Source organism: Myxocyprinus asiaticus, chromosome 12, assembly GCF_019703515.2.
Source record: "Myxocyprinus asiaticus isolate MX2 ecotype Aquarium Trade chromosome 12, UBuf_Myxa_2, whole genome shotgun sequence".
NCBI classification, from domain to species: Eukaryota; Metazoa; Chordata; class Actinopteri; order Cypriniformes; family Catostomidae; genus Myxocyprinus; species Myxocyprinus asiaticus.
In genome coordinates this window covers 18352-44443 of record NC_059355.1, presented here as the reverse complement: position 1 = coordinate 44443, position 26092 = coordinate 18352, and the positions used below count along the sequence as shown (strand labels likewise).

The window sequence follows — 26092 nt, the reverse complement described above, 5'->3', positions numbered from 1 at the left end:
TGGAGATTCCAGACTCAGCCATTGAACCTGCGGGGTTGAGTGAAAGACCTCTCAGGTAAAAGCAGAGGTGGTGGTGTATGTTTTATGATCAACAAATCCTGGTGTGATCAGAGGAACGTACATTCTATCAAGTCTTTCTGCTCTCCTGATCTGGAATTTCTCATGCTTCTGTGTCGACCATTCTGGCTACCGAGGGAATTCACAGCGGCCATTATCACTGCTGTGTACATCCCGCTACAAGCCGACACAGACCAGGCACTCAGGGAACTGTAAAGAAACCGCGCACCCTGAGGCTGCGTTCATTGTGACCGGGGACTTTAATAAAGCCAGTTTAAAATCAGTCGCACCAAAATACCACCAACACATTAGTTTCAACACACGAGTGGACCGGGTTTTGGACCATTGCTACTCTCCCTTCCGTGATGGCTACAAATCCCTCCCCCGCCCACCATTTGGCAAATCGGACCACTCTTCCATTCTGCTTCTGCCCACTTACAGGCAGAAACTGAAACAGGAAGCACCCACCCTCAGAACGATCCAGTGCTGGTCGGACCAATCAGACTCTACGCTACAAGACTGTTTTGATCATGAGATCGGAGATGTTCCGGTCCGCCTCTGATGACGACATCGAGCTTTACGCTGATAGCGTAATGTGTTTCATCAAAAAGTGCGTGGAGGACGTGGTTCCGACCAGAACAATACGGATCTATCCGAATCAGAAACCATGGATAAATAACGATGTTCACGCGGCACTTAATGTGCGGATCTCCACTTTTAATTCCGGGAACGCGGAGGAGCATAAACAAGCCAGTAATGCCCTCCGAAGCAAAACGCCAGTACAGGAGCAAGATTGAAGGACAGTTTAACACCACCAACTCATCATCACGGACTTTAAAGGGAATAAAAACTCCACCATGAACACTGCTGCCTCTCTCCCGGATGAGCTGAATACTTTTTATGCTCGTTTCGAGGGAAATAACACCACCCTCACGGAGAGAGCTCTCGCTGCCGAAGCTACAGAGGTTAGTTCACTCTCCGTCTCTGTAGCGGATGTAACCCGATCCTTCCGACGGGTGAACATCCGTAAAGCCGCTGGCCCAGACGGCATTCCGGGCCGCGTCATCAAAGCGTGCGCGAACCAACTGGCTGGTGTTTTTATGGACATTTTCAACCTTTCCCTCTCTTTGTCTGTAGTCCCCACATGCTTTAAAACATCCACCATTGTGCCTGTTCCAAAGCAATCCAAAATCACTTGCTTAAATGACTGGCGTCCTGTTGCTCTGACCCCCATCATCAGCAAATGCTTTGAGAGACTAATCAGAGATTACATCTGCTCTGTGCTGCCTCCATCACTGGACCCATTGCAGTTTGCTTACCGCAACAACCGCTCCACTGATGATGCCATTGCATCTACAATACACACTGCTCTCTCCCACCTGGAAAAAAGAACACTTATGTGAGAATGCTGTTTGTAGACTACAGCTCAGCATTCAACACCATAGTGCCCTCCAAGCTAGATGAGAAACTCCGGGCTCTGGGCTTAAACAGCTCGCTGTGCAGCTGGATCCTGGACTTCCTGTCAGGCAGACACCAGGTGGTTAGAATAGGCAGCAACATCTCCTCATCACTAACCCTCAACACTAGAGCCCCACAGGGCTGTGTTCTCAGCCCACTACTGTATTCCATGTACACACATGACTGTATGACAACACCCAGCTCCAACGCCATCATTAAGTTTGCTGATGACACGACGGTGGTAGGTCTGATCACTGACAATGATGAAACAGCCTACAGAGAGGAGGTGCACACTCTGACACACTGGTGTCAGGAGCACAACCTCTCCCTCAACGTCAGTAAGACAAAGGAGCTTGTGGTGGACTTCAGAAGAAAAGACAGAGAACACAGTCCCATCACCATCAATGGAGCACCAGTGGAGAGAGTCAGCAGCTTCAAGTTCCTGGATGTCCACATCACTGAGGAACTCACATGGTCCATCCACACTGATGCCATTGTGAAGAAGGCTCATCAGCGCCTCTTCTTCCTGAGACGACTGAGGAAGTTTGGAATGAACCGCCACATCCTCACACGGTTCTACACCTGCACTGTGGAGAGCATCTTGACTGGCTGCATCTCCGCCTGGTACGGCAATAGCACCGCCCACAACCGTAAAGCACTGCAAAGGGTGGTGCGAACTGCCAGACACATCGGAGGTGAGCTTCCCTCCCTCCAGGAAATATATACCAGGCGGTGTGTGAAAAAAGCTCGGAGGATCATCAGAGACTCCAGCCACCCGAGCCATGGGCTGTTCTCACTGCTACCATCAGGTAGGTGGTATCGCAGCATCAGGACCCGCACCAGTCGACTTCATGACAGCTTCTTCCCCCAAACAATCAGACTTCTGAACTCTTGATCTCTCACGATCAAAATACATCAGCACTGCACTTTATTACTCTTACTCTTATATCTCACACCGGACTGTCATAAATTATATTATTATTATATTATATTCTCTCTTAACAACTGACTATCAACCGACAGCCTGAATGTCAATACAGTACAATACTGTACATTCTATATATACTACTATATATACTTTTTTTATATATTTTTATTTTTATTTTTATTGTATAATGTGTATTCTATATTGTGTGTATTGTACACTGTACATTGTATATTATTATTTGCATATTGTGTTGTGTGTAATTATGTGTATATCAGATGTTTAAATTGTGTTGTGTAAATCTGATGTTTATTGTAAATTGGTATATGTCTCATCACTGTCACGACTGCTATATTGATCAGAACTGCACACAAGAATTTCACACACCATTGCACTTGTGTATATGGCTGTGTGACAATAAAAGTGATTTGATTTGATTTAGCTACAACAAAACAACAACTATAGTCATAAGAATTAAAACTAAATACATTTTTAAATAAACTATTATTTTACTACATAAGTTCCCTTGTTTTGACCAAACAAACATAATTTATTAAAGCGCAAAGGTTTATGGGTATTCCACACAGCCAGAATTTTGTACTTGGTAATTTTAAATTAGTAGTACTCGAAGCCAAATTTTAAAGAACTTATGTATTTGAGTTATGATTCCAAAATGTGACATTTCACGTAATGTTTAATCAGGACCACTTAAATGTTTTTATTAATGACAACTTTAGGATTTAGAGAGTAACTGTAACTTAAACTAGTAAGAATAGTAAAGATTTAAGATTGAGTAAACTATTTTTTATAATTTGAGATTACTATTAGTGTTTACAGTGTATATTAAACTGAAGTGAAATGACCCACAGATGAGTTGAAAATTATTCAAAATAACTAACATGTTTTTTTGTTTTGTTTTTCAACTTTTGAGGGAATAATGTCCCATTTTCCACATATGTGGACATCATGTTTATCAGCGCGCTGACACACGAAAAATTAATGGATTTTATAAAGCGGCATATCAAATGAAACTAGAGACATTAATCTTTACAACCAAACAGGTTTCCATCAAAAAACTTAGAGGTTTCTTAACAGAGGCACTTTTGTTGGCGCTGCACCCATAGTAGCACTTCACAGAAATCAATGTCATGCTGTTGTGTCACGTGACACGGTGCACCAGAAGTTTAACCCTTAAATGACAGTGTAGTGTTTTGTGAACAGTATTCAGTCAGTTTTAATTCATTTAAATTATGCATTGCATATAGTGAAGCCAAAATACAACGTGCACACATGAATGCGGTGTTGCAGGAGGTTAAAGAGTTTTCTCAATTTCTTCTACAGGGAGGAGGAAGAAGACAAACTAGTAGCTGCTATGCTAAAGAAAAAAGGTCAGTGTAATTTTTTGTAATTCTCTGTTTTTCTTACTTGTCAACTCGAGTTTTTACAACTTGATTATTTATTTCTGTATTTATTTTTTGTCAGATTTTCATGGAGATAGAGAGCAAAAGAAGAAAGCAGCAAAGTTTAAGCCCATAAAGGTTTTGAAGAGACTGAGCACCAAAAGTGGAGTGAAGGACGACAGTGCCAAAAAAGAAAACAGTTGAAGTGGGAATGGGGAGAACGAGAGATAGACACAGACTTTCTACATTATATCTCATCAACTCTTATGTTTATCGTACTTTAAAAAAGTGCCAGTCATGTTCAAGTTGCCTTTGATGTTGGAGCAGCAATACTGATATATTGCGCTACTGCCAACCAAAGTGAAGAGTTAATACTTAGTCAAGTGAGACAAGGTTTTAATTGATGGTTATTACTTTAGAATCAGTTTTAAGTTCATTAGTGTACAAATCTTTTAACATACCCATACACTGTGTAAACATGCAATACTACATTTAAAAGTAAACAAATATTGAAAACTTTTCCTGGATGTGATTTTGAGACATGACAGTGACAATTAACCCTTGAAGAAATATAACTCATTGATCATAGGAAGCTGAACGGGAAACGCACTAATCGGTATGGCGTATTGAGTTAATTAAATTGTAGGTAAATATATTGTTATTGGCATGCTAATGCTACTTCATTTATTTTAGTAGCATGATTGCTTGATATTAAAAAGACTCTTTATTGCATATACTGTAAAACAAATATTGCTATAACCCTATAACATACATTTTAATGCTATTTACTGACGGTATTAGTTTCATACCAGCAGAAGCTGGTTATGTTTTGGATTTCTGTGCACAGATTTTAGGTTGTCTGACTAAAGTGTAAGAAACCTGAAACTGAACCTAATGCACCTCTTAATCACTGTCATTAAGCTTGTTACAGTATTTTAATTAAAACAATTAAAATACAACTAAACCTCTTTAATGATGGAACAAGAAAACTCATGGTAACTAAGCATGTTTTTAAGCTAAACTGTGTAATTTTAGCATCACTAGCATAAACAAATGGACTGTAATAATCACTGGTTTTACTGTAAAAAATGTCAGTCAGACGTTGGACCTTAATCTCTATTAACTGGAGAAAGTAATGTATTTCTGAAGTAGTGCCTTTAATTTATGTCTTCAAATTGGATGTTGAGTGTCTGAATATTTTGTTGGCATTTCAGTTAGTTTCATTTGCATGTATTAGGTGTTTTTATTTGTATTTATCAGATTTCAGTATTTTTCTTGTTCTGTTTGTCAGTGTGTGCGCCGGCTTGTTCAACTCAAATCAAGGGCTTTTTGTTGTTGAAAAAATCTAAAATATATAGTCCCTCTAAAACAATCCCAGTGTTTTCAGGACAGAGGATGTGACAAATAAAACTAAAAGAAAGAAACACACTTTTTGAGTTTTAATTTTCACCGTTAATATCTCACACGGGTACATATTATCTGACCCACTCTATTTCACATCTCATCTCACTGCGTCATCCAAGCTGTGTAGATCAACAATACAGCTCTAGTTTTAGTGCATCAAATTTAGAACCACACAGAAAAAAAGTGTGTGTGTGTGTGTGTGTGTGTGTGTCTATATATATATATATATATATATATATATATATATATATATATATACACAGTACTATGCAAAAGTTTTGGGCACTTGTGAAAAATGTTGCATAGTGAGGATGTCTTCAGAAATAATGCCATAAATAGTTTTCATTTATCACTTAATGTCATACAAAGTCCAGTAAACATAAAAAAGCTAAATTAATGTTCGGTGTGACCACCTTTGCCTTTAAAACCGCCCCAATTCTCCGAGATACACCTGGACACAGTTTTTCTTGGTTGTTGGCAGATAGGATGTTCCAAACTTCTTGGAGAATTCACCACAGTTCTTCTATTTATTTAGTCTGTCTCAATTGCTTCTGTCTCTTTATGTAATCTCAGACTGACACGATGTTCAGTGGGGGTCATGACATCTGTTGCAGGGCTCCCTGTTCTTCTATTTATTTAGTCTCAATTGCTTCTGTCTCTTTATGTAATCTCAGAATGACACCATGTTCAGTGGGGGCTCTGTGGGGGGTCATGACATCTGTTGCAGGGCTCTCTGTTCTTCTATTCTAAAGTTTGGGAGTCTAACATTTATATTTCCTATTGACACACTAAAGCTGAAGATATAAATAACCATCTTAAGACAAATATTTCGTGTAACATTTTATGTGCCTTAAACTTTTGCACAGTACTGTATATTTATACACAGTATATACTGTATATATACACTCACTGACAACTTTATTAGATACACATTCATGTGATTGTCTAATCAGCCAATCGTTTGGCAGAAGTGTAATGTATAGAATCATGTAGATATGGGTCAGGAGCTTCAGTTAATGTTCACGTCAACTATCAGAATGAGGAAAAATGTGATCTCAGTGATTTGGACCGTGGCATGATTGTTGGTGCCAGATGGGCTGGTTTGAGTATTTCTGGGATTTTCACTCACAACAGTCTCTAGAATTTACTCAGAGTGGTGCTAAAACAAAAATATCCAGTGAGCAGCAGTTCTGTAGATGGAAACAACTTCTTGATGAGAGAGGTCAACAGAGAATGGCCAGACTGACAGAAAGTCTACAGTAACTGAGATAATTCCTCTGTACATTTGGAGTGAGCAGAATAGCATCTCAGAATGCACAACACGTCCAACCTGACACCCAAAAGGGTCTCAGTAGTAACACTGGATATCACTCAACTCTGTGTGCCACAAGGATAATTCATTGGTTTGTAATAAACAAAGTTCCAAATGATTACCAATAGGATAAAATGCCCCTTTACCACTCAATAAGAATTTAAAGAAAATCCTTTAGGATTTTAAAACTCCCATAGCACCCTTTCCAGTTTCTTATAACTGTCCATTAGCATGGCATTATTACAATACAATACAAAACAATACAATATAATACAAGTAGGATTCCAATAAAAATGTCACAATGTCTAATAGGATTCTAAAAATCAAATAAGATCCTACAGGATAAACCAATATTCCTATAGGATATTTTGAATATATGTCTCCACAAAACCCTTTAAAATATGTTGTTAATGTTTATTAAAACAAAGTGTATGTCATCCATACTGACATGAGATGGGATGAAAAGTGGTTCTGTAAAAGTGGACTGGAACCCGCATCACACAGAATCTATGGCATAATAGCTAAACTCTGTTTCACCTTGTTTTGAGTGAATCCACGGAATTTCTAACTGATTTAGGGTTAGGTCTGTTAGGATTATATTCAATAAGCATATCTGCAATGTATTTAGGTCAGATCCTACCCATGTACAATTACACTGGATTGTTCATTCAAGTCCTGCTCTCACTACCAGAGCTCAGTTTAGTTAGTTTTAAGGGAGATGCAATTTAAGTGAATGGATGCTTGAATGCAGCCGTCTCATTTGGTGATCATTGTACTGTCACAGACATATACATTGTGCAACAAGGATCAGCTGTGTAAGGCAGAGACTTGTTTACTGCACTATGTCTAAAACTATGTGATAGCTGTGTCAGCTCAACTCCATTTGCACACACAGATTCAGCTCTGGCTATGGGACGAGACAACACACTTGGGTGTGCAATAGAGTTGTAACAATGTGTGAAAATTCGCTCTGATTTCCACCCAATTCAGCAGAACTTTAGGGGTTTACCTTTCTCAGTACGTGACGAGGTGTCTGAGGAACTACAGAAGCTAGTACAACAAGATATATTAGAGCCTGCAGATGCATCAGATTGGGTCTCCCCAAAAGTGGTCACCAGAAAAAAGATGGACAAGTTAGGCTTTGCGTGGATTTACGTGAACCTAATAAAGCAGTGGTAGTGGACAGTTTTCCTCTTCCATATATGGAGATGTTTGCAAAAATGTGTGGAGCAATGCTTTTCTTCACATTAGACCTAGAAGTGCTTTCCATCAGGTCATGCTGCATGAGGATATTCGTAACCTTATCGCGTTCATTACGCATGATGGACTATTCCATTTTAAAAGGACTCTGTATGGATTGGTTTCAGCCCCTTGCTGCTTCCAAAGGATGATGTCTAAAATACTTAAGAATCAGCCAGGAGGTGGGATTCATGTGACACCATGCAAGGTTCGGATGTGTGAACGGCGAGCTCTGCGCACTTTGCTAGTTTTGATACTTTTAATGATATGAACCGGTGAGATTTGATACACCCTGATCCATAACTGGGAAGACAACATGTCAAAGAATTCAAAATCCTCTGGCTCTGGAGACATTAAAAGACAATTACGTGCTCAGGCTGACGCCCCACAGGAGGCCTCGGACCAGGGAGTCAATTCGGCCGGAGAGGTGAATGAGATTCGGTGCAAATTGCTGAACGTGTCGGCATTGCTGATGAAGGTCGTTGCTGACTTGGAGGATCTTGCTGCAATATGTCAATCGATAACTGCCATGGAGATGAAATTCACTTGGATGGTTACAAGAGTAGGGGATGTCGAGAAACGGATCGATTATCTGGAGTCATCGAATTTCTGGATGGGCTCTTTCCGAGTCTGCTCGACATAACAGGCCATAAGCTGGAAATCGAGCGAGCTCACAGGGTCCCGGCTCAGAGATCAATGGAGGGAGACAAGCCCCGATCAATTCTGGCCAAATTTCTGAGATCATCCGATAAAGATCTTGTGTTACGCGAGGCGAGGAGCAAAGGAAGGCTTTCTTGGAAGAACCACAGCATTTTATTGTTCTTGTAGATATTAAGGATGGCCGCAAAATATTTACATGCCCACAGCAAGCAATGTCCTTCATAAAGTCAATGGAATGAGTAGGTCATAGTGTGATTCTCACGTTGCAGCAAGTGAGCCTGACTCACTAAACATTCACTTGACCATCCGAGGAAGCTGGGCACCTTTTTTGTTTCTTTTTGTGTTGGTTCTGCCTAGCGGCTGGAGTTTGTTTTGTGGAATAACACTTCTTCAAGAAACTTTTGCATTGACGGAGGGTCGCATTTACACTTAAGTTCCCGGTCAGACTGAGAATAGATGCTAAGGATGACCACAATGTATTTACTTGTCCTCAACAAGCATTGTCCTCCATACAGTCAATGGAATGAGTAAATTATTGTGTGGCGCTCGTTTTGCAGCCAAGTGGACCTGACTCAATGAAAATTCACTTGACCATCCGAGAAAACTGGGTGCCTTCTTTGTTTCTTTTTGTGCTGTTCCACCTAATTTGAGGCGGAACAGCACAAAAGTTATGGAGTTTGTTTTGTGGAATAACACTCCTTCAGTACAGTTGTGGATGAATCTGCACGTTCTTTTTGCTTATGCCTATTATTGGATGGAGTTTGTTTTGTGGAATATTTTTGGCAGGACATTGGAATGATTAGGTCATCTGCTGCACTCAGCCGGCTCACTGAACATTTGTTTGACTGCCTGAGGATTTTTTTTATGTGTGTGTGTGTGGCTGGTTCCACTAGAGGCTGGAGTTTGTTTTGGGGAGGAACACACCTTCGGGACAGTATGTGGATGAATCTACACATTCTTTGTGTTTATTCTGCCTATTGGCTGGAAGTTGTTTTATAGATTTTCTTCTGTTATGTAATTCTGACTCACAAAATTTGTATAGAAGCACCGGACTTGAGCAATCCGACCGCAAAGTTGTCGCGGGGGCTCTCGTAGGCGTACATGGACTGTCTGAGTTTAGAGGGATGGATGCTGGTTGGCACTGTTGTGTGCGGGGTTAATGCACACATTTTTCTGTTTGTTTGGTTTGGGGTTTAATTGTTGCGCAAATGTTTGAATGCGGTCTTTATAATCTTTTTTTTGACACACAATCTATTTTTTCTAATATGTCAAAATGTCAAATGTTAATATGAGTGGATTGTCTCTCTCCACGTGGAATGTGAATGGGTTGGGGCACCCCATAAAAAGAAGGAATGTTATTTCTTTTCTTAAACGTAAGAAACGTGATGTAGTGTTTCTTCAAGAAATGCATCTTTCCCCGCAGGAAGCTGAAAAATTTGGGAAGATATGGGGTGGACATGTTTTCTTTACTGCTGGCTCAAGTAAGAGCAGGGGAGTCATTACATTGATAAGTAAACATCTACAATTCAAATGTCTCAAACAGATTAATGATCAATTAGGAAGAGTCATTATTGTTTTAGCAGAATTTCAGGGGCAAAGGTTGATTTTGGCTAATATTTATGCACCTAACGTTGATGATCTGGGCTTTTTTATAGATCTTGAAGGGATGTTGCAAGCCGCTGGCACCCCTCATGATATAATATTGGGAGGAGACTTTAATCTTTTGATGGATTCAGTCCTTGATCATAGTGAAGCAAAAGTGTGTAAACCCCCTAGAGCAACACTGATGCTTCACAGGATGTGTAAAAATCTTGGTCATACAGATATTTGGAGACTTTTGAACCCATCTGGGAGGCATTTTTTTCATCAGTCCATAAGATTTATTCTAGAATAGATTTTTTTTTATAAGTCCCTCATTTCATCTGTTGTTGATTGCTCAATTGGAAACATCTTAGTCTCAGATCACACCCTGGTGAGTTTAGAGGTGTTTCCACATATGGAGAAAAAGAAATCATATAGTTGGTGCTTTAATGTATCCCTTTTGCAAAATCCTGAACCCCAACAAATGTTAAAGGCTGAAATCAATGTTTATATGGAGACCAACTGGTCATCAGTATCCTCTGTGGGCGTGGCTTGGGAGGCACTTAAGGCGGTTCTTAGGGGTCGGATCATACAGTATGCCTCATTCATCAAAAAATCCAAAGCACAAGAACTCATGGAATTGGAAGGGAATATTAAAAGTGCAGAGGCAGAGCTGAAGTGCCGAATGTCGTCTGATGGCCTCAGAGAATTGACCCGTTTGAAATACAGATATAATACTATTTTGTTGCAGAAACTGGAGTTTTGGCTATTCAGGGCAAGACAGTCATACTTTGAGTCAGGGGACAATGCAGGGAAGCTTCTGGCTAGATATATAAAGCAGAGAGAGTCTTTTTATTCCATTCCCTCAGTGAAATCTGCTTGTGGTGAAATATTTACCTCAGCCATTGATATTAATAATGCTTTTAAAGAATTCTATCTTGATCTTTATAGTTCCACGTCTTCATCTACTGATGAAGATATTAGAAACTTTGTTGAACCATTAGAACTCCCTAAACTGACGACTGAGCAAAAAAATTATCTTGTTTCTGAGATAACCTTGGAGGAGATTGGCGAGGTAATTAAGGCCTTGCCTACAGGCAAGGCTCTGGGACCAGACGGCTTTGCCGCTGAATTTTTTCGATCTTACTCTACAGAACTGGCTCCACTTTTGTTAGAAGTTTATACGGAATCATTAAAGAATGGAAAGCTTCCGCAAACCATGACACAAGCTGGATCAGTCTTATTCTTAAAAAGGACAAAGATCCAAGTGTGTAAGAGTTACCATCCAATTTCCCTGATCCAACTAGATGTTAAAATATTGTCAAAAATTTTGGCTAACCGATTATGACATCTCTTATACATATAGATCAAGTGGGGTTTATTCGGGGCTGCAGCTCTTCTAATAACATTAGGCGTTTCAACAATATCATGTGGTCAGTGGCGAATGATCAGACTCCGGTCGCTGCCATCTCACTTGACGCCAAAAAGGCGTTTGATATGGTAGAATGGGATTATCTTTTTAAGATTTGGGAAAAATACGGGTTCGGGAATACTTTTATTGGTTGGATTAAGTTACTTTATGGACACTTGATAGCGGCGGTACAAACAAATGGATTCATTTCAGATTATTTTACTCTTAATAGGGGCACTCGGCAGGGTTGCCCTCTTTCCCCATTATTGTACTGTCTTGTCCTGGAACCATTAGCAGCCGCGATAAGAAAGGAGGATGATTTTCCAGGGGTGGTGGTGGGAGGTGTGGCGCATAATCTTTTGCTTTACGCAGATGATGTTTTATTATTTGTCTCTGACCCCAGTGGATCTATGCTTTGCCTCCACAGAATTATTAATTCCTTTTCTAAATTCTCAGGATACAGAGTCAACTGGTCTCAATCCGAAGCTTTGGCACTGACAGCGTACTGCCCAGAAACGGCTTTCCAGCCGGGCGCCTTCCAGTGGCCCAAACAGGGCATTAAGTATTTGTGCATTTTATTCCCAGCAAATTTGTGTGATTTAGTTAGAGTTAATTTTGACCCCTTAATAAAAGGTTTTCGAGCGATGTGGGCAGGTGGGCTTCATTACATTTATCAGTGATTGGGAAGGTTAATGTTATTAAAATGAATTGTATTCCAAAGTTTAACTACCTGTTACAGTCTCTCCCTGTAGATGTCCCCCTCTCTTATTTCAAGCAATTTGCTAGCATAGCGAAGTCCTTCATTTGGAATGGTAAGCGTCCCAGATTACATTTCAATAAATTACATAGGCCGATTGACAAAGGTGGGCTAGGCCTATTGTTTTTGGGAGTAGTTTACACTCCCCTAAAGCACAGATACGCTGGGAGTAATGATTACTGCTTTTAGAGAAGGTAATCTATTCTATTGGACCTCCTCTAGATTGTATAGGCTTGGTTTTAAAGACACATCCACCTGCAGGCGATGCCAATCAGAAGATGGAGACACAACCCATGTCTTTTGGGGGTGTGTTAAGAGCCAATAATTTTGGTTGAAGATTCAGAGTTTTATGTGAGGTATTGGGCACTCAAATTTTATTTTGCCCCAGACTGTATTTTAGGCGATGGGGTGGTCATCAATATAGGGGATAAACACATTTCTGCACTCAAACCCCTCCCCACTGTCCCTCTGAGTCTGCACGCAAACCCCGCCTCCACTCTCCCTCTGCGCTGCTTAATTGACAGGCGGCTTGTGTGTGTGCGGCGCGATTTACATGCGTGTGCTCCGAGAACGTTCACGCCTAAACGGTCTAATACATTTCAAAATTCTGACAAAATGCCCATCTTGGTGAGGTAAAAACAGAGAGTTATGTTTAAAACGAACGTAAACATTAGGGGGAAGCTGATCTAAATGTATGACTTGTAAGTTTAAATGTAACCTAATACACCTGACGCTGTCTAGTGTATCCTTAATATTAATCAAACAACAATAACAAGAAAACACAAAACCTCTCACTGCTCTTGCTTGGATAACTTCACTTGTATATCTCGAGTATAAAAGTATCATTCATACAGGGAAGACCAGGAGTAGTTTTGTCAAACTCATTCTGAATGTTTAATTGAATACATGATATGTTTTTTTAAAGCAGTTAAAAATCACTGTTTTCTTCATTTCTTTTTTTGTTGTTGCTGTTCTATAGTGTTAATATTTTTTCAATTCAATTCATTGCTTTTCTTTTATTACTGACTGTTTACTACTCTTGAATAATACTTGAGAACTTAAATTTGTTAGTATTAGACATTTATTTGTTGTGGTATTGAAGCTGGTATCAAAAATCACATTTCACTAAAGACTACTGAAATGTTGGTATTGTGATAAATATATATATCGTGTATGGCATATCTTACTGCAATAACATGATGGAAAAGTAGGTCTTATTCCATAGAAGTGTGAGCACCCCTGCTGTAAATGATGGTGATAGATGCTTTTCTTTATTTGATTACCGTGCGTACATGTAATATAAAATAACTTCCCTGCAGCCCTGGCCACGAAGCCTTCACAGCCCAAAAAGTATTCTGCCCCGAAACAAAGGATGTTGCAAGCTTCATTTACCATCTCACATGTGGCTTTAACTTACAACTGAACATTTAGTCCACTTCATAGAAAATACTGAGATATATACCGTGTATCGCCATTCAGCCTGAAAATACAGAGATTTGATTTTTGGTCCATATAGCCAAGCCCTACTGGCTGGTGATAAAAACATAAATTAGAAACTATTAATTAATTTGTACAGTGGTAGTGTTGTTTTCTGACATGTTGCTTGTTTTTCCCTAAATCTCAATGTGAAATTAAGATCAAATTAAGAATCCCAGAATTATTAAAAAACAAAAATGTAATGTGCTAGTTGCTGAAACACTTAGAGCAACATCAGAACCTTGTTTTCCATCATGTTTAATAGTAATAGCAGGTGTTGGGGTGTCAATGAAGTTTTTCTGGACATAATATTTCAGCCATAGATCCCCAACAAGACAATGAATAAAAATCTCAATTGCTTGTGCAGTGAAGGAATAAACCTGCTGTGGAAACAACTGTTAAATTAGGATCTAACCCAAAAGATTGTTCTCGTTTTAAGTGCAGAACACGGCATTGTCATGGACAGAATTTACACAGAAGCATTGACAGCAAACATTTCATTTGAATACAGAGTCTGGGTTCAGTTACAGAAACAGGGGTTTTAAATCATTACATTTTTATTGTTCTGTTTAATGGTGGAAAAAAGAAAAGAAAGGTTAAGTCTCACATCCAGATCTAAACTACAAATACAATGTACTAACTGCTGTCTCCCTGACTGGCTCTACTGAAAGTTGTGAATCATCTCTTCCTTGGCAATGAGATGAGTAGTTTTGTTGACCAGAGACATGAGAGAGTTCAGTTTATGAGACCAGTCATTAAGAAGATCATTAGGGTCTTTAGGCCGCTGGAAATTAATGATACCAGCCAGACGGTCCACTTTTGCATAGATGGTCTTATTGACTACCAGGTTTGATAAGAACTCTTCAGATTCCTACAAGGACCAACATGAAAAGTGCATATTAATTCACATGTTTCCACCGAGTGTAAAGATTAAAATGTTCCTCTTCTTAAGCACTTCATAAGTATTACAATGGTTTGCAAAAAAAAAACTTCAATAGCCCTGATCAAACAACATCCCAGTGATCGAAAAATATCCCAAACCAAGCACAAAGAAGACACAAAGTGTTTTATTTCAGTAAATGTGACGGAACTCACGTCAACAGAGAGATCAAGCAGTCCTGCCATTCTCTCCATTGTGATCCTTGTGTAATACTTTGCCATAATTCTGATGTTCTGGAAATGAAAAGACAGAAACTGTATTATAGCAAGTGAACAACAGCTCAGAATACTTCATTCAAAAGCAAAATCCGAGAGAGTGACGGAGACCAACTTATAAACTGTATAAATATAATTTTTAAAAATACAATCTGGCTTCCCATATTATTTGATAACTCGGCAGAACTGACACACAAGAAGACAACTCACATGTTCTACCACTCTGTTTTTCAGATCTTTCCATCTCTTCTCTCCCTCTTCAGAGCAGCTGAAGACATCTGTTTCAGGGGTTCCCATAGAGCCCTCCCTCAGCTCCTTTCCATAATCCTCCATAACAGATGACCAGCGCATTAGTTCCATGGTAGTGAATTGCTTCAGAAGATCTCTGCCAGGGAAGGAAGAGAAAGATGAAGAGAACAACCCCAGGACTCCATTATTATCCATATTGCTCAGTACTTGACCAGCCACATCTTTTAACTCTTATTTACCTGTATTTAGGAATTTCCTCCAGTTTCTTGTCAGCACTGATTCGATGAACTAGATCAGACTGTTCATTGTCATGAGGAGCCAAAATCACATAGAGTACAACACTCTTTAGAGCCTGAAAGATACATCAGAACATTAAAGAGAGAATTGAAGGCACAAAGTTTCTTTGGCTGCGTTTGCAAGGCTTAATGCACAGATTCGATCTTTTGACCGTATATGATTTTTTGTCCGGCCTGTTTACATTCACTGAAGACACGACTCGTATCTGTTTACATTAATCTCCCGCCCAAACTTGAATGATTCCATTACTGATCGCTTTTACTCACGAGCACCACGGTTCACCCTCGGGTTTTGAATGGCCTTGTGCTATTTCATATTTTCAAAAGTCTGCAAAATTGCACACGATTGCAATTAATTAGGCAAAAGGGACTTTTTACTGCTGCCATGTTAATCATGGCTTTAATGATTTCAACATCGGTCAGACGAGAAGTGTGGCTAAAGCCCTATTCACTGGATTAGTTTGTCCGCAAGTAATTATTACTGCTGACGTCTGTAATATTTACCGTTGCTTTGCACAGGATAAACGATATTCTGTAAAACTCAGAGTTGGGTGTGTGTACAGCATTTACACACAGTTGTCACGTGCAACTTACCTATTAGAAAATGTATACTTAGCTGATTAATTATGCAGGAAATATTAAACTTGAGCATATACTGTATCTGTGATTATAAGAAGAAATTAATTGGAATAACTGTCTAAATACAACAGAACTGGTGGCATTAACAAGCCTATAATCTTATATTACACTCTTGAATTAAAAATATGGCCAATCCCTTCACATGATGTAATTTATTTGTCCCTCCACAATATATTTTCTGAAACGCAGGGCTCAACACAATTCCCCGCACTCACTCTGCTTAAAAAAAAAAAAAAAAAAAAAAAAAAAAAAGTGCTTGTGCTCCTTTTTCCCAACATGTCAATTCACACTGGATATATATTATCAGGGGTTATTTTTACAGTAGGTAAAACACGCTGTAATTTTTTTACCGGCACGGGAACGTGCAGTCCGGAAGAGTCTGGAAAAAAGTCAGGAAAAATTACTGACATGACCGATTCGCATGGTATTCAAATTACACAGAAGCTCTGGTAATTATTACATAACTCAATGGGCCCTTATACAACTAACCCGTCCGAATACGGCTAGAAGTCAGGAGTGGTGGTACTAAGTCCACACGTTTGACAACAGGGAGTGGGTACAAAACTTACGCCTAAACAAGAGAAGATTTGCGTTTTTATGCGAGTGCTTACAGGGACGTCTGCTTCATAAAGACACGGCATTAAGAAAAGCCATGGGGAATCAGATATATGTGTTTAGATGTAGGTCAGATTCCAGATATCGGATATGTACCTGATTTAAAACCACATTTGGAAGTGGCTCAGAACGAATGCGGAAAAATCCAAACTCGTTTACACGTGTGCACTGATATCCGATCTGTGTCAGATGCGAGTATAAAAATCCGATTTTTTTGTGACAGTGTAAACACAGCCTTTGTTCCACTGAGGTCAAGGTTAAAACTGATCGGCCACAAATTAGAATATTGACAGGATGAGGTACCTGCTGCCATTTGGTGCTGTCCTCCAGGATACAGGGAGTGTCATAAATGGCCCGGTAATGTTTGCATATGGACAGGTAAGAGCCCTCATGCTGGTCAACTTGAATCATCAGGTTGTAATATTTCAATTTTAACTCCTAGACATAAAAAAAATAAACAAGTTGTGGGGTGGTCTTTAATTTTTTACACAAGATAATGAATTGAGAATGAATCACAGGAAAAAGACCTCAGTGCCCTCCTCCTGGAAGAACTTGGTGTTAATCTTTTTGCTGATGATCTGTGTGCGGATGTAGTCCTTCACAGCAATGCATAGCCTCATCTGCTCCAAAATGAACTCCACCTTCTCCTTCTTCTCCATTGAGCCATACGTCTCCACCTGCAGGGAGAGAGAGCAGATCCATGTCACTCAACTCCGTGCAGCCAAAGCTTCAAGGAAGAGCCCAGTGAAAGAAAGCAAAGATTAAATGTATGATGATAAGGCAGATGTGCAAATCTTTAGCTCAGACTCACCTGCAGTTCCTGCAGAATGGATGCAGCCTCTTTCACATCCCCATTCTGTTCATTGATGTGGGCCAGTGTTTTAGTCAGCCTGGCACGCTCAATCTCCACATATATCTACAAAAACAGTCATAAGCACTATGAATTTGAATACAACTGCAAAGCTAAACATGAGATCATCATGCTTAAGAGTAGTGAGCCCATAAAAAATAGATTGGGTAAAAAGATTAAGTTATAAACAGGAGAAGTGACCTTTCCAGCTGTGACGGTGCGTAGCGTGTCAATGAGTTGGAGTTTGACCGACAGGTCACTCACAGCATCCACATATGTGTAACATTCCTGTACCATCTTTGCAACTGCCTGTACAGGGAAATCAAGAGATTTTTTTCACCTCTTACTCAGGAAACCAACAAGAGAACATCTTGTGCTGATTAGGATACACATACTGGAGATCAGCAGTTTTTACCTCTTGCATTGCATCGCTCAGTAAACCATCTACACGACAAACGTTTACATCTGATGTTAAAGTTGTATATTTTACAATATATTCAGCACATTGTGTTGTCCTACAGTTACATCACAATTGCTGTACTGGATAATTACTGTTCCTGTCCTTCTATCCCAATCCTTTCTTCTTTTCGCCTTTTCACGGTCTCTGACATTCACATACGACTTTCGTATTTCTCTCCCTAGTGGCTGTCGTGATGAACTGTCAGTATGATCGAAATTGATTTTATTCATTAAGGGAGAAGCTACCAAAAGTTAACCTGAGAATGACATACTGTTTTTGTTGATCAGATGAATGAATTGAATAATGTTCATGATTAATATTCACTTGGTATTTATTATTAATGGTATTATTTATTATTAATACTGTTTTTATAGTTATGATAATTAACTGCAACACCAACAATAATTCAGCAAATTGGAAGCAGAAATTCACAGATGTAATCTTAGATTTGTAGGTTTTGCGTGTGTAGAAATTAATGACACTTACACATTTAATCACGTAAGAAATTTGTTTTGTGATATATTTGCAATGTAAACATTAATTTCTGACTTCTACATTCATAATTGTCCAAAATACATAAGTAGCAGGCATTTACAATAAAGTTAACAATAAAGTTTAGGTCACTGATATTTCTCACTTTACGCTCATGGTTTTGAATGAATACATCACATCCGGTCGGGCAGTTGCATACTGTCTAGTCGCACGAGTTCAAATATTTCAATGCAACCGAACAGGTCACATCGGGAGATTGTTGGAACCCCGTGCGACTCTCCATTGGAAATGAATCACTTCTAGTCTATTGGCTGTCGTTTGTAGGATGCAGTGAAAAGAAGGCTTTAATTGTCACCTGATGTCAGTGCCCCAAGGCCTAAACAACAAACAAACATTGGCCACCCCATTATTATAATAATAGCTTATATTTAACACCGAATATTCTTAAAGGGGTCATGACATGACGAATCAAATATTCCTTGATCTTTTAACATATAAGAGTTCATTGAACTATAAAAACATACTGTACGTTTCAGAACAGAAAACTTCCTTCATAATAGAAAAAATAACATTTATTTAAACCAAGCTGCAGAAACGGGCCTTTGGAATTAGTGGAACTTGTGATGTCACAAGAACCGAATACATCTGCATATGACTCCCTCTTCAGCAAGACAACAACACCTTTGGTGCTCAGTCAGTCACACAGATAAAGAGGAGAGAGATAAGCCTGTCATGGGAGATTCATCTACACTTTTAAAGCGATTTACACAGGTCACTTTCATGTACCTATCTGGATTTAAATGTTTTTCTACATAAATGTGCACTTGATGAATGACTTTTAAAAGAAGCGATGTCAAGTTATAACTCTAAAAGGAGACATCCATTCTGTTTCATTCAGCTGCTCTGTCTTGCTGTTTTGAAGTGTCCTGGACAGTTTCTGCACCCATCTGTGCCATTTTTAAATGTTGGTCTTTTGAAAACATGCACTAGATGTACGTCTTTGATCGTTTTGATGCATTACCGGCAATGTGCGGTGTGTTTTATGAGCGGTTCAAACAACTTTTAAAAACACGTCTCATTCTGCTGCTGCCACTGACTGGGAGAAACACATGCTAGTCTGTGTGTAAACAATCACGGAAGATGTGAGATGTCGCTCCTGTGAAGACCAGTGTCTCTGCTTTGGCCTGTTGAAGCTGGTTGAAACACCCAACATTACAGTTGATTGTTTTACATTAGTGTATTCAGAACATTTCAGCAGGGATTGTATGTTTTCGGCTCAGATCAGCATGGATTGCTTGTGAATCAGTGAATACATGGTTCAATCTTTGCAAAGGAACTGTTATTGAATGAGCATTATTAAAGATGGGGCAGTTAAAAACTCTAAACAGATTAATTCAAGACTATTTCAAATGTCATGACTGTTTTATAGTTAAGTTGCTGCTGTGCTTGAGTGAACAGTTTAATGTATTCGGAGCCAATGTACAATGTACGCTATGTGTAAACCTTGAAATTTAATTTTATAATGTTGTGAAGCTTGTTGTTCATTTTCTTTGGATTTTCCGGAATATAAATCACGCGTTTTTTTTCATAATCTGAAAGGTCCTGCGACATAACAGTGTCTGCTGGTCAAATACACGTGCACCAAATGAAAACATCAGTCATAGAGATGATAGAAGAGTCTTAAAGTTGCCAATTCAGAATATTTTCCCTTTACAAAGCACTTCATGCAACTAGTTTAAATATTTTGTCCATCATAACATCTAACAAACGCAACTCCTCACATGCCCACTAAATGACGTTTCATCATACTCATCTGAAAAACACTGTCAGTGCACCAGATTATTAATTTACTGTAAAGAGGGTTATATCAGATATATCCACAGTCGCTAATGTTAATGAATAGAATACAACAGGCATATTGTTTTACTCACAGACTAAAATCTGTTTATGCACAGCATAGTGTTACAGATGTTATAAACAGAAGTGGCTTACTCGTCACATTTCTTTCATGAAACATAAACCGAATGAGAAACTGTTAAGCACTTTTAAAGAAAGTTTAAAACAAGCCCAAAAACACGGTACATAGCTGAATCGTTGTCATTTAGGAATTAAGATTGCATGGGTGTCTGAATTGAGATCGCAATCTTTTATTGATTAATTGTGCAGATCTAGGGTGTACTGATTTATGCTGTGTACTGTGTACATATACACCCCTAAGATTTTTGCTGCTCCCCTCTGGCCACTACATAAAAAAAAATCCTGAGAGCACCACTGCCTGTTGTTAGTGTAGATGTGTTTATAATGTCAGGCTGGACCAGTTGGCTGTGGCACCCTGATCAGGACCATTACAGTATTCCTACCTGCTTCAACTGGCTCCTTCTCTTAGACAGCAGCATGATGTTTTCATTCAAGGCATCCCAGTCTTTGGCTTCATAGCACATCTGAACTATAGCCACCAGGATCCTGGAGGTGGACACCATGTCTGAAGCCTGGACAAAAGTGACAACACAAATACAGGAATTAGAGCATTTTAAGACTGAAAATGTCAAAACACCATACATACACAGTATAGTGAGACACTAACAGTTCTTGTTTGCTTCTCTAGTGACAGCAGACTCTCAATGGCCTCCTGAAGTCTGCCCTCCTGGAAAAGAGAAACAGACCATCATTTTCTGTCGCAATACTTTTGTTAAAGCTAAGATAATTGTACAGTTAACACTAACACTAGTTATCAAGAGTAAAAATTAAAGAAACAGTCAAGTTCATTATATAAAAACATTACATACCATTAATTATATAAAGACATTATTTCAGACAGGGAAAAAAAAAAATCAACAAGACATCATGGGGCCATATGTATAAAGCAACTTAAGAGTAGAATTTTAGTCTTTAAGTGGTAAAAATGATAAGAATGACATAATTTTGCTCTTATTCCAACGTAATTCATACAGGTTTAGAAGTGTTAAGACTTAATATCCATTCTTAAATTATTTAAGAGAGCTGAAGATGTACGCCAGTGGTTCCCAAATTGGGTGCTGCCAGGACTGGCTAGGGGTGCCACGAAATTTCTGCTCAGTCAGCACCGAGTACTGACTCAGTTCTATACCCACACGCTGTTTGTCTACAGCCGGAAGCTTTTTAAATGCTCACATGTACAGTATGTGTGTGTACTCTCTATAGAGCGCTTGTTTCTCGTGGTGTGTGAACATTTAAATGCGTTTCTTGACGCGATATGAATGTAAACACTGACGTTACTGTATTACGGGAGTGTTAACAGACAGAACAAACATCTGCGATGTCTTGATTGATGCATGCAAGCCATTAATGTATTATGTGATGCAGACAGAACAAAAATCTTGTATCAATATATCGATCTGTGTGATGTGTAAATGCAGCCTAATAGACGTGCTGTAGCTCTTAGAGCGTATCATTAATATTAATCAAACAAAAATATTGACAAGAAAGAGAGAAAAGCACTCACTGGATAACTTCAGAAGCTTTAAGCCCAATACATTTCAATAACAGGTCTGCTTTTCTCTGACTGTATTCAATCTTTATTCATGTATATCTAACAATTACACAGTAAATGTAAGTTTATTATTATTTTTCATTGAATTACTTTTTATATCACAATTGTTAAATGATTGCTTTTCCTAAAAAATAAAAAATCTAAAGGAATGTTGACTCTGTTCTCTATTTTATTACTAACTCTTGACTAACAAAAACTTGAAGCAATGTTTAGGAGGAACACTTGACAGCTACATTATTTTGATTAAATTTGTTAATATTTATACCAATATTAACCTTTTTAAATAAAGGAGTGTTTTCAATCACATATTTGTTTATTTATTTCAGTGTTTGGGGAGCCGAAGGGCAAAACCACTAAAGGAGTGCTGCAGTTTAAATAAGTTTGGGAAGCACTGATGTAGTTAAGAGTAGCATGATGACTGATTCATTAAAGAAAGGATGTCTTGGACTTATATAAAAGGTTTTTCCTGCATTGAAAATGTAAAAAAGCAAATTTGATTATATCCATCTCTCCTAACTCCACATGTGGTCAATAAAATCAGAACTTTCCTCTTGTATTGAAACACACTTGTATTAAAGTGCTCTAATACTCTCAGCTTTTTATAAGAATTAATTAAAGGAAAAATCGTGTGATGCTGTTGAAGATTGTGAGTTAATATCAATGTCAGGAAAATATTCAACACTCAAACAACGCGACCTCGAATTCAATAGTTGTGCAGAATTACTTATTTCTGACCATATTATTAAGATATATTAATTGTGATCGAGCTAAACAGTGATCAAACAGTCTTCTTTTGTACCGTTCAGGCTCATCTTCTAAATAATGATGTTTAAAATGAGCAGAGATCATCGCCTTCACGGTCACTGCATCAAATAATTCTACAAGACTGCATTTTATTACACCAGCATCATGCCAATACGATTTCATGACGATCGCGCTTGTAACACTAAACAATAGTTCACTCCTGATAAACATTTAATAACTTGATTTTCAGAAACGTTGCTGGTGTAAAAGCACACACACGGTACTCGAATTTAACAGCATTATGTCCAAAATAATGCCCATCTGTAGGACTCTACATTGGCAGACGATTGTTTCTTTTAACGAATACACATTCTTAATCTGTAGTAAAATTAAATCAACCAGTTTAATGATTATCTGATTAGATGACTGTTAGCTTTAGCACATAGCATGACTCAGCTGCTCATTCACACTTACTCTGGCCATTTTCTCACACTCAGGCAGACGCTGATCTACAGTGGCACTGTAGTCGACCTCCATTTTCACTATCCGTCCATCTGACCGCTCAGCTCTGTCTTCGGACATTATTACCGCTTATAAACGGGTGAGTTTACAGTAAATGTTTTAACTAGACTTCGAACAGCTCGCTGTCTTTCAGCTCTTCTTCACGCGGGTTATATGGTGCTTTATGTTTAGTGGAGGATTATCGCCCCCTACCGAGCGGCTTCAGCACTGCCGCAGCCTCCCGCCACACGCCAGCCATACACCCTAACCCTACACCCTAACCATAACCCTACACCCAGGGTTGGGGAGTAATGGAATACATGTAACGGGATTACGTATTTACAATATAAGTAACTGTATTCCACTACAGTTACAATTTAAATCATTGGTAATTAGAATACAGTTACATTCAAACAGTATTTTGATTACTGAAGAGATTACTTTGCATTTTATTGTCATTTGTTTCATTTAATATTTAGTCCTTTCAGATGGAAAACATTTATACATATAAATGATGTGATCTAAAGTGCATTTGAACAGCGGTGAAACACTTTCTTATGATGTGTTACATTCATACGAGCAGACAGAGAAGTAAGTTTGAAGTAAGTTTGGAACAGAACAAATAGAAATAAACCTTGTGTAAATTGTGAAATACTATTTCTAGCCATTTTACATGCACATGTTACCAGACACGATCATATTTTTTATCAAGAAAATTAACGTTGGATCATAATTTCTTTTTTTCTAGTAAGATCTTTGATATTAGTGCAAAAACCATATTCTTGATAATAATTGTTTTCCTGTAAAAATATCTAGGACTCAAGATTGCGCAGAGTATGGCTGCTGCGTTGCGAGCTCCGACACATCATTGTAGTTTTTTGTTTGTTTTGTTTACAATTCTTATGTTTTTTTTGTCTTGGATGTTGTCTGCCTTATTGTCTATGACAGACAAACACTTTTGGCAGGGGTTTTCAAATTGGGTGAAAGTGAGCCTCCCCCTAGAGAACTTGAAGACAGCCGAAATTTTGATGTGCACAGGTGATCGATGCGGGGCTGCACGGTAGAAAGGAATAAATGTAAATCGTTCTCCACCTGCAGCCTTGATCGGTATTTGCTTTTAAGCAGGGTTAAAGCGGAAAACCTGCACTCACATAAGTAAGTGGAGGTGAAGGGAATCTGCCTCCTCTTCTGTAGACTTTTGTATTGTAGACACTACAAAGCGATCGATTTTGCAACACGCATATGCATAACATGCACTTTAACACGCAAGCTAGCAAGACAGATGTGTACAGATGTGAACAGTTCATGTTTTTTTCCCCCCTGTGCTGCGCCTCCACTGGGGCTCTCTGGCGCCCCCCAGGGGAGCCGCGCCTCACCAATTGAAAACCTCTGCTTTTGGACATTGGTTCTGCAATTACACACCATAAACCGGACTTCAAATTCCTCAATGCTGACCTGTTGTTTACAAACAGGCCAGTGGAGCCCTTTGTCTGGGCTGCCTGGCCGCGGAAACGCAGAAGGAAAAGAGGAAACAGAGCCGGCGTTCTCATCAGAGAAGACGCCGTGCAAATCAACCCCCACTACCCACTATTCTACTGGCAAATGTTCAGTCTCTGGACAACAAGCTCTGCGAGCTGAAAGCACAGATCTCTTTCCAACGAGAGACGAGGGACTGCTGCATTATCTGCCTTACGGAAACTTGGATGTCTGCGGAGATTCCAGACTCAGCCATTGAACCCGCGGGGTTCTCCGTGCACCGAGCGGACAGAGCGAAAGACCTCTCAGGTAAAAGCAGAGGTGGTGGTGTATGTTTTATGATCAACAAATCCTGGTGTGATCAGAGGAACGTACATTCTATCAAGTCTTTCTGCTCTCCTGATCTGGAATTTCTCATGATTCTGTGTCGACCATTCTGGCTACCGAGGGAATTCACAGCGGTCATTATCACAGCTGTGTACATCCCACCACAAGCCGACACAGACCGGGCACTCAAGGATCTGTATGGGATTATAAGTGAGCAGGAAACTGCGCACCCTGAGGCCGCGTTCATTGTGACCGGGGACTTTAATAAAGCCAGTTTCAAATCAGTCGCACCAAAATACCACCAACACATCAGTTTCAACACACGAGGGGACCGGGTTTTGGTTATATAATATAATTTATATAATTAATGTAATGTTTATATATATATATATATATATATATATATATATATATATATATATATATATATATTTAACTTATGAACTTGATCATGAAGGGATGTTGCAAGCCGCTGGCACCCCTCATGATATAATATTGGGAGGAGACTTTAATCTTTTGATGGACTCAGTCCTTGATCATAGTGAAGCAAAAGTGTGTATGCCCCCTAGAGCAACACTGACACTTCACAGGATGCGTAAAAATCTTGATCTTACAGATATTTGGAGACTTTTGAACCCATCTGGTAGAGACTATACATTCTTTTCATCAGTCCAGAAGATTTAATCTAGAATAGATGATGTTGTTTGAAAGTATATATATATATTTGAATGTTTATTTATTTATTTTTATGTTCTAATTGTTGGTGACCACTGTAGTGCATGTTTGTGTCGGGTGGGGGAATGTTCATTGGGAGGGGTTTAATGTATATAACTGATTCCGTATTTTATGTTATGTTTGTATGATTTATGTATGGAATCAATAAAAACTGTTAATAACAAAAAATAATAATAATAATAATAGCTGTTACAGCTGGGCTCAAGGTTTCAATCAATTCCTTAACAAGACGAGCTGGAACAACGTTTGTCTCACAGCTGAAACTTATAGCCTTAGAAACAAGATCAGCTAGCTGGGCAGAGGTGACTGGTTGAGAACAAGTTAACAAACCAGTTGGTGAACAT

The 26092-nt window shown here is 39.0% G+C and overlaps 2 protein-coding genes across 2 annotated transcripts in view; one reads left to right on the top strand and one right to left on the bottom strand.

Annotated features, from left to right (window-relative positions):
• micall1a (MICAL-like 1a) overlaps positions 1–5268 on the top strand; it is a 43758-nt gene extending 38490 nt beyond the window's left edge. The window contains exons 15-16 of the mRNA XM_051711870.1: positions 3782–3828; positions 3923–5268. Of these exons, the coding sequence (XP_051567830.1) occupies positions 3782–3828; positions 3923–4044 (169 nt within the window). The 3' untranslated portion in view covers positions 4045–5268. The remainder of the gene's footprint in view (positions 1–3781; positions 3829–3922) is intronic.
• Positions 5269–13921: 8653 nt separating this feature from the next.
• Positions 13922–23403, bottom strand: psmd12 (proteasome 26S subunit, non-ATPase 12). The gene is made up of 11 exons (XM_051712669.1): positions 23184–23403; positions 21021–21080; positions 20797–20925; positions 17686–17793; positions 17446–17550; positions 17162–17311; positions 16938–17072; positions 15324–15436; positions 15046–15220; positions 14776–14853; positions 13922–14551 (listed from the first exon to the last, which is right to left on the bottom strand). Exons 1-11 carry the CDS (start codon positions 23289–23291, stop codon positions 14342–14344), a joined length of 1371 nt encoding a protein of 456 aa, XP_051568629.1. The 5' UTR covers positions 23292–23403; the 3' UTR covers positions 13922–14341.
• Positions 23404–26092: the final 2689 nt, after the last annotated feature.

Coding starts and splice junctions, on each gene's coding strand:
- psmd12 (XM_051712669.1), bottom strand. CDS start 23,291: ATGTCCGAAGACAGAGCTGAGCGGTCAGATGGACGGATAGTGAAAATG. Junction 17,551..17,685: donor GCACCGTCACAGCTGGAAAG/GTCACTTCTCCT, acceptor CTGTTTTTGTAG/ATATATGTGGAGATTGAGCG. Junction 14,552..14,775: donor TGCTTGATCTCTCTGTTGAC/GTGAGTTCCGTC, acceptor TGGTCCTTGTAG/GAATCTGAAGAGTTCTTATC.